The 9215-nt window shown below is 44.5% G+C and overlaps 2 protein-coding genes across 2 annotated transcripts; both read left to right on the top strand.

Annotated features, from left to right (window-relative positions):
- The first annotated feature begins 379 nt into the window (after positions 1-379).
- Positions 380-4684, top strand: LOC121720525 (zinc finger protein 865-like). The gene is made up of 3 exons (XM_042106748.1): positions 380-742; positions 1080-1208; positions 1636-4684. Exon 3 carries the CDS (start codon positions 2439-2441, stop codon positions 4575-4577), a length of 2139 nt encoding a protein of 712 aa, XP_041962682.1. The 5' UTR covers positions 380-742; positions 1080-1208; positions 1636-2438; the 3' UTR covers positions 4578-4684.
- LOC121720524 (zinc finger protein 814-like) lies at positions 4683-8515 on the top strand. Its single transcript, XM_042106747.1, has one exon. The coding sequence runs from the start codon at positions 4683-4685 to the stop codon at positions 7080-7082; it is 2400 nt and encodes a 799-aa protein (XP_041962681.1). The 3' UTR covers positions 7083-8515.
- The last annotated feature ends 700 nt before the right edge of the window (positions 8516-9215 follow it).

The following is a 9215-nucleotide window of genomic DNA, read 5'->3' as shown; positions in this document are numbered from 1 at the left end:
GAGATCATGCTTTCACTAACACAGGTAACATTGTAATTTCGAATTCGACCGTGATTTTTTTACAATGTAACAATCCTGCGTTACAGTAGCCTTTATGCAGGGTAGCTGCAGTCAGCTGGCTAGCTTATGTAGCCTACTACTGCCGCACTACTTCGGTGTTAGCTCTAGCCAGTGCATGTAGAGATGACAGATGTCTGATGGGCCAGCAGTATGTACAGTTACTTGCGCGTCAAAGCAAACAAAACACATCTGACTTAAACGATTTTCTGTCGAATATGATCATTCCCAATTTGCCTGCGGCACTTGCGCACATACATTTTTTTGTACACGGATAAATAAGACTGTGCAACGCTAGCCGGAAGTACCTAAAGGGCCGGAAACGGCCAATGTTAAGTGAGCACACGTCATTCACCCCTTACCAAAAATTAACATAGACCGTCCAAAACAATTTGGCCGACAAAAATGCAACAATTCATCGGTCGAAATGGAAACCGTTAGCTACGTCAAAATAGCCTAGTAAATCTGTGTATCGTGAGGTCCTGGTGAAGATTAACGACAGATTGCCTCTTTTCAGTGCAGCGCTACATCATTGAAAATGGTCTCTTGCTAAGCAGCTAACTGGCTAGCTGGCTAGTTGGCTGAGACGAAAACAGCACGCAGAGAATGGCAGATGAGCGAGTGGGTGAGGGGGGAGCACAACAGGCCTCGTTCATCTCGCCCTGGCTCAAAATTGGACACATAGGTAAAATGCCACATGTTATTGCATACTATATGTTTATATATAAATATATATTTCTTTAAGATGTGCAGTTATTTTGCGAAAGGGAATGCGAATGTATATTTGTGCACGACCAGTGATATATTTTATTGAGGTTCGGCTATGTACAGTGCGGTTAGCAAGTATTGCAAACAAACCATATCGTCAGCCAGCTGTTTTGCATGCTAGCTGATTGCATTTTGCACAAACATTGACAAGTTGGCTTAAATACTCGATTCGAGATTTTAGATGGTGCAAGATTGCATTGTTGTGTGGCGTACGCTTTACTGTAATCAACAGCTGACGCCACTGTTCTCCACAGAATTTGCCAACTGCATGATTGAACGAGGCATTCAGAAGATGTAATAATTATTCGAAATCCCTCTCTCCCCCTCTTGGTTGACTGTCTCACGTTCCAAGCTGCGAATCGACTTCCTTTTTGCTATCGAAGGTGAGTTGTTTATTTATTTATTTATTATTACTCGGCGAATTAACAGCCACTACTGCCCATTTGATTACGAATAAAGAATTTATTAATATTTTTGTCATTGTCAGAATATGTATATAAAATAAAGAAATATGTTAATAAAACGATTTTTGTCCGAACTGTATAATTACAATAACAGAATGATTGAGAGTTTTCATGTTTTGTTTGCTTTATTTTTCCTTTCATTATTTGTTGTTAGTGATTTAATATACCTATACATAGTTTTATTGTGTTTTTACATGTTCTACACATTTTAACCCTTGAACATTTTGTAGAGTACTATATTCGAAATCAAACTGAAAATCACTTGACTTTAATGAAATGACTTGAGTTTAAACCTCTTGCCAAATGACTTGAGTTTAACCTCTTGCCTTCATCTTTTCTGTCACAGATTCTTCGTTTCATGAAGTGAGGGACAACGTGAGGGGGAAAGTGTGGAAATCCACAGTCTTTTGGGATTGGGGAACATGCAATAGAAGTGAAAACATTTTTAAACTGATATAATATCCTGGCAGATCCTAATCTACACCTGTCAACATCACACTACTTTAAAGCAAACAGTGCTGAATTCTATATTATGTGATTATAAATGTGCTGCAGAATTGAAGATTTACCTGAGAAGGTGGTCCACATAAAATTATTATAAATTGTCCTGCTCAACATCTAAAAAGGGACCTCGGCACATTAAAGCATGAAATGCTAAGTGTCATGCAAAAGACTTTCTTAAGAAGAAATAGTCAACGTGCAATTTCCATGCATGGACAAATCAGAGATGCACAGCAAAGCTGTGATACCTTGTCAGGCAAACACTTTGATTACACATTGCCAATATAGATTGTGATGTGATACTTCTGAAGCACTTAAAAAGGACTGTTATACATGTCCAACAAAATAATGGTATTTAATTGAAAAAAAAACTGATAATACAAGAAACAAATTAAGTATCACTTCCTCACTTAAACCATCTTTCCCTGCCTCTCTTGAAAAGAGGGTAGGTCAAAAGTGAAGAATTGTCATTTGTTCTGAAGATTTTGTTGAAATGTTCAAATCAGAAGCTTTTTGCAGCAGTTAAAGCAGCATTTTCTTGAAGTGAGATTGCTCCAGCTGTAAATCTGTTTTGTGGGTGGAGTCCTTGTCGCCGCTCCAGGAGCTGGTGGTGTGCCTTTTGCACCTCCATGTCCCCGTGAGTGGGAGATGTTCCAGTTTGGAAAATACAACTTGGACATCATAGAGATGCTGAGTGGACACCAGGCTCATCAGTTCAAAGGCCTTGGATTAGAGCGACAGCTACAGCATCAACAGCAAGTACAACTTCATCAGCACCAGCTACAGCAACAGCAACAGCAGCAGGCAGAATCATCCGGAGCACTTCTGTCAGGACTGGGCCTGGGACCTCTTCAGGGGTCCCGGAGCAACGCCTTCACTGATTCCACGTCCATTTTTGCCAAAATGAGTGCCCCTCCCCCACCTTTGCAACAACAGTCTCTGTCTTCATCCTCGCAAAGTTCTCGAAAATCTAGCAAAATGTCTGGTAGTAGCAGCAGTGGATACCCTCAGTTTTTACGATCATTTCACCCATCTGATGCAGCTCTTGCCCAGGAGCAACTGCATCCTGGAGTGGGTCGCTTTGAACACTTTGGAGGCAGTGGCAGCAGTGGAAGTGTTGGCGGGCTCGGAGGATTGGTGTCTTCCGGACCCCCACCCCCTCCCCCATTGCATCCTGGACTCTCTGTTCCCCAAGCGTCACCAGGGCCATCTTCTTCTTCTCCATCTCCGTCAAGCTCAGTAGCAACCTCCAACAACCCCCCCAGCAGCAGTGCAGTCACATCTTTAGGGCACCAGTTGGTCGGAGCCCAGTCTGACGCCCGCAGCCTTCATCAGCAGTTCAGCTGTATGCTAGCCGCCAATCAATACTTTCTCTCTGGTGTTCCAGCAAATGCCAGCTTGGAGCAGTTCTTGGTACAACAAGGCAGCCATAACCACCTTGGTCTTGCTGGTGATTCAGGCTCTGGCCTCGCACCTCCTCCTGCTCTTCATTCCTCACATTCTCACTCCACCCCTCCACAGCAGCAGCAGCCGCCCCAACAGCAGCAGTTGCCCCCTCATACTCTGTCACACCCTCACTCCCACCCCCATCACCCTCTTCATTCAAGCTCCCAGCCTTCATCACTAGGTAGTTTTGACTTTCAAGGTATCCCAGTCCTGTCCTCAAACCAGCTAGCTTCTCTCATGCAGCAAGAAGCAGGTCTTCCTCTCCCATTGCCTCTTCATCTCTCTCTCTCCAAGGACGATGGAAAAGGGGACAGTGGGGGAGGGAGTGGACATAGTGGTGGAGGTAGGAGAAAGAAAGCTATGGCAGGATACATGCCACAAAGAAAATCTGAAAGCAGCAACAACAGTAGCAGCAGTAACAGCCACGGTGCTTCAAATCCTAATTCAAGTAGTACTGGTTCCGGCGGACTCAGTCAGAGCTCATCTTCAGGCCTTGTGGGTGGAGGTGGAGGAATTGGGATGTCAGGTCATGGGCAGCCCCCCTCTCTCCTTTCTTCCTCGTCATCGTCTGTGGTGTCATCGTCTTCCTCTTCCGCACCCTCATCAACCTCAGCATCTGTGTTGGTGACGAATGGCTCACACCTTTCCAAGCCTAACAGTCATGGAACCATGGGGCCTCCTCCTCAGCCTGAACCTGAGCCCATCTACCATTGCGGTGAATGTGGCAAAACTTTTACACATCTTTCAAGCCTGCGAAGACATCTGCGCTGTCATGAATTGACCACTGCAGGTACAGCCGGCACCAGAAGTAATAATCCGAACCCTGTACAGCACCCTGCCGAACGGAGTGTTCCGCACTCAAGTCAGCCATCAAGTTCAGCTGCTGCCGCCGCCGCCGCTGCTGCTGCTGCTGCCGCTGCCGCTGCCTCATCCTCCTGCCCAAGTCCTGACAAGACTTTCCACTGCTCCGAGTGTGGGAAAGGATTCAAGAAAAAGGGGCATCTCATTCAGCATGGCGTCATACATTCAGGAGCAAAGCCGTTCGCCTGCTCCACTTGCACTCGTGCTTTCAACCGCCGAGAGTCTCTGACACGCCACGAGAAGATCCATGAAGAGAAACCGTTTCGCTGCCCCGCATGCGGACGCTGTTTCCGAGAGAGCACCTCTCTGTTGAACCACGCCGCCTCTGGCACGTGTGGAAAACCAGGGAGGCCTGCCAGACCACGGAGTCCTGGAATCGGCGGTGCCATGGGTGGTAAAAGCAGTAAGAGTGGCACAGCCATTGACGGAGGGATGGGTATCAGTGGTGTAGGTAAATGCTGGGGTGGGGGAGAGGTGTGAAGCCTTGGAAAATTGGCAAGTAAAAGACAAAATATAGTCTTGAATTTTTTTATTGGTCTGGCTTGTCTTTTTTTTTTTTTTTCTTGTGTTAAAAAATATCCATAGATGATAAGATGTTTCTTCAAAATGTGTAATTTTTTTGCAGGTTCTTACAGGAGTGATGGTTACAGTGATGACTACAAGGATCAGCGTTCACAAAGCCACCCATATTCTGGGCCTTCCTCCTGTGGTAGTGGAATGAGTGGACCTGCACTGAGGAAGGCACCTCTAGCACCAACTCTCCATCCACATCCTCAGAGCCAACAGCAACATCATCACCAACAGCCACACCTTCCCCTCTCCTCCCTTCTGGATGACTCTGAAGATGATGTTACAAGTTCAGTCAATAATGCTATATCTGCGATTACTGCTGCTGCTGCCAACTGCATGAGCAACGATATGAATAGTGGTGGGAATCGAGGAGATGACCGTAGAGACATAATTGGAGGGTTGTTGGGTGGCCTTGGTTTGGGACCCCTTGGGGTCTCACCAGGTGGTCCATCATCCACCTCAGGCATAGATAAGTCGTATAGGGGAGGCGGTAACCCAGGAAGCATGGGTGGTATGGGCCCAAATCAGCAGGATCCAGGTGGCAAGCCCAAACGTCCACGGAAGCCTCGCAAGAAGAAAGAGCCTGGGCCAGGTGGCGAGGTCATCAAGAGAAGACAGCCTTCCCACAGGGGAATCAATGGCAATGAGCGCCCATATCTGTGCAGTGTCTGTGGTCGAGGGTTTGCCAGGCGTGAGACGCTACGCAGACATGATCGCATACATACTGGTGAGAAGCCTCACCACTGCACTGTCTGTGGTAAATATTTTAGAGAAGCCTTCCATCTCTCCAAACACCACACAGTTCACTCTGGGGAGAAGAATTACAAATGCGGTCTTTGTGGTAAAGATTTTGGCTATGCGCAGAGCCTTAAAAGACATGCTAAGCTGCACCAAAAAGGGGAGCTGGAAGAGGTTCCCACAACTCCAGGTGGAGAGAACCTGAACAACTACACAACAAATTCTGGGGGCATGAGTCAAGATAGGGGTCAAGGGAGCTCTTCATATTATTCATATTCTCAAGATGTTAAGCCTCAAGGGTCTAGCAATCAGCCTCCCCCCAGATTGTACACGTGTGCGATATGTTGGAAATCTTTCCGTCATCATTTTCATCTAACTGCTCATCATCAAACAGTTCATGAAACTGGGGGAGAAAAGCTTTTTTCCTGTGAGGTGTGTGGAAAGGCCTTTGCATATTCCAACAGCCTCACAAGGCACAGGCTTTCCCAGCATGGTTTGTCACGCACAGGCCAATCAAATTCACAAGGTGATACTAGTGGCCCTGGGGCCAGTAATAGTGTAAGTGTTAATGTATCTGAGAGTGAGGCTGCTACAAATGCCTTGCTGCAGCTTGCTCCCCCTGGTGGAGCTCATGGGGAACAGCAGTCACACGGTGGCGTTCTCCATAGTCATCAACCACCGCCCCCACAACCACAAGCGGGTTATTCCCCTTTGTTCTATGTCCCAGATACAAACACATCTCACCCCTCATCTTCCAATGCCTCCCCGTATTCTCACCCACTCTCCTCCAGTTCCAGCATACCGCCCCTCAGCCATCAACAGTCGCCAACAGGTGTGAAGGGGGAGCCTCTCTACCAGCCAGGTACGGGTCACACAATGAACACCAATCCTTCTGGGCATCCCTCTTTTGGGATGTCCCCAAATGAACCCCACCCTCTCCATCACCTTCACCACCATCAGCACCATTCAGATGAGCTTCAGTCCCATCATCAGCACCATCAGAGCTTTCACTCGCAAGATGACCTGAGGAAAAAAAAAAAAAAAAAAAAAAAGAAGGACATCCGATCAAGGGGAGGATACAGATGGGACGAGAGGGTGGGAAGGGAGCCGATGGGGAGGGAGAAAGATCTGAGGAGGAAAATGAGGATAAAAAAGAGGACTATTCGCCGCCGGCAACGTCGCTTCAGGAAGCGCATGGCCCTACTCTTGAGGATTAGACGAGGAGGTGGAAGAGCCCCAGCATGTGAGCTAGCTTCTGCACGGGGGTTAAAGCTTAACAGTTTATCATCTTTACAAAACCCTCTCAAGCGTTTCCCCTGTCCCCTCTGCCCCCGCTCGACCTTTTCACGACGGGCAGCCCTTGCAGTCCATCGTGCAACCAAGCACTGTCCCAGAGTCTGTTTCCCTCACGAGCGTCTGAAATGTATCGTCTGCGGGAAACAGTCTCGGAAATTTTTGTCCGCCTTCATTCACAGGGGTTCTCACTTGTCCAAGGGAACATTCTCTTGTAAACGCTGCTCTTCGCGTTTCTGGAACCCCAATCTCCTCAAGCGACACAAGACAGCCTGCCGCGGAAAGCTAGCAGGCTTGCGCCGAGGAAAAGGACTTAATTCGAAAATAGGAACACCTGCAATTGACAAGCGAGGAGATGGCCATAGTGGCCAACCTTACATGTGATATAGAGACACTTAAGTGTTCTCTTGGCTTTTGAAGAAGATATAGATGAAAAAACAAAACATGACTTTGAGGTTTGGTATGTGCATGCTAATAACGAAGATTTGATCACATATGAATGGCCCATGTTGGATTCTACCATTTTGGGAGGCACCAGTACCTCATCTAACCAGTGACTGTTTTAGACGGTGCATTTTCCTTCTCAATATCATGAACTGTGCTAATAATCTGAACTAACCTAAAACTTAAAGCAAGCACCCAAAATCCCAGTTACATGGGATGATTTTTTAAAAGGGCATCACAGTTCCTTTCCAGATTATCCTTAACCTTTATGTGCATTTACAGTACTGTGGATCATTAGATGAGTTTTCTGTGACTTGCTAATACTTACCCCTTTTCCTAACAGTAATTATTAGCCCCCACTGTAACCCAGCAAACTCTGTATAAGTATTCTGTCTCTGATGTGTATAATGTGTAGTGGGTGTTCACTTAGAGATGGTGTGGACATATGATCTCTTTAATGTAAAACTGCATTTAATAGGAGAAGAGGGATCTTGGGAAAGTGAAGGTATTAGTTTGAAGAAACTGTCTTTCCTTTTGGTAGTATTTTTGTGCATGTTGGACATGTTAAACAAGTATCTTAGCTGATATGATGTTTTAAATCACTATGTGGCCGTTACACTTTAAATCGAATTTCAGTAGTGCAATTATTATTTGTTGCAATTGCAATATTTATCTCCAAATCCAGGCTTATAGGCCTCAGACTTAATATTTGGAATTCAAGCACCTGATAAGATCAGGTGACATCAGTGTTTTGTTAAAATGGCATAATTGAAACCAGGACAAATTGACAGTGAAAAGTTGATTTGAGAAGTGCTCTTTAGATAAAACACATACTTTGAATTAAATTGGAAATAAAATAATTTATTGCCAAAACTAATTTAAGAAATAAAGCCTTTAACCAAAAGTCTGTATTGAAAGTGGTAGCCTCTCGTACCATGAGCAGCATTGTAAGCAGAATTGTAGTGTTTTTACACTGAGGTTGACATAGGAAAAAAAAAGAACGGAACAAGTGTACTGTAATGTAAATCGTGTTGATATTTTATTACTGTTACAATGTCTCTTTTTTTGCAATCAAATGCCTAATATTTTGTTTCTATCATTGCTACTTTATGAGTAGGTGGAAAAAGAATGTGGGAGTTATCACTGTAGAGCAGAACATGACTTAACATATTAATGTGTTTGACACAGCCTTTCAAACCCTAAACCTTAGCTCTTACACATGTATCACTTTTTTCTCAAGTAGATATCCATACTACTCATAGCCCTGTTTTCTTCAAAAGAAAGAAATGATTCTAAGTACCTTTCTATCACTTTATTTACCTATGATACAAATGGTTGTTGATTCTAAGCATTTAATAAAAATGTAAACTGTATTCTTTTTTGTGTGTCAAACATTTATACAAAATATATGTAAATAAATATGTATAGGCATAGCTAAACTCGTAGCCGTTGTAGATATTTAAATGTAGGGTTTAAAAGTAGCAGTGCAAACCTAGGTCTAGTGTATTTGCAGCATCTTTACCAAATGTTTTGAAAACTGAGAAAATTGTTGAACCGGTCACAGTAATTGTCACTGGTTTTGACAGTGCTTACGAGTTGACACTGCATGCTAAGCCCCTGTCAAGTGTTGTATTTTGGAACTCTGGAGAAATAATCAGTTGCACTGTCATTGACTCGCCACAGGGGAGCAGTGGAGCTCCCCTCTCCTAATCACACTGGATGGGGTCTGACTGCTGAGGTAGAGTGTGACTGTCACATGGATTTTGCACTGATGGAAAACAGGACAGTACAGTGCCTTGTCTGCTGAATCAGTGGTCCTTCAAATGCATTGAGTAAACTAGGTGTAAATTACATTTCTCCAATTTACCGTTGCAGTATTTAATGGTTACTAATACTGATATTAAACATAAAACTGGTGCATTGCCATTTAAATATGTGAAGTGAAGAGAAGATAAAAACTACCTCACATCAAATCTATGTTACTGTTAAAGTAAATTTTACTGTTTAAGTAGCTTAACTAGTTAGGTTAAGTCCTGACTAGAAGGTTTAATTGTGCACAGGTTCACACTTGTG

This window comes from Alosa sapidissima, chromosome 10, assembly GCF_018492685.1.
Source record: "Alosa sapidissima isolate fAloSap1 chromosome 10, fAloSap1.pri, whole genome shotgun sequence".
Taxonomy (NCBI): Eukaryota; Metazoa; Chordata; class Actinopteri; order Clupeiformes; family Clupeidae; genus Alosa; species Alosa sapidissima.
This window is presented reverse-complemented; position numbering and strand designations above follow the sequence as displayed.

What these genes read in the sequence shown, in the direction of transcription:
- LOC121720524 (XM_042106747.1), top strand. Translation starts at nt 4,683, where the DNA reads ATGATAAGATGTTTCTTCAAAATGTGTAATTTTTTTGCAGGTTCTTAC.
- LOC121720525 (XM_042106748.1), top strand. Translation starts at nt 2,439, where the DNA reads ATGTTCCAGTTTGGAAAATACAACTTGGACATCATAGAGATGCTGAGT.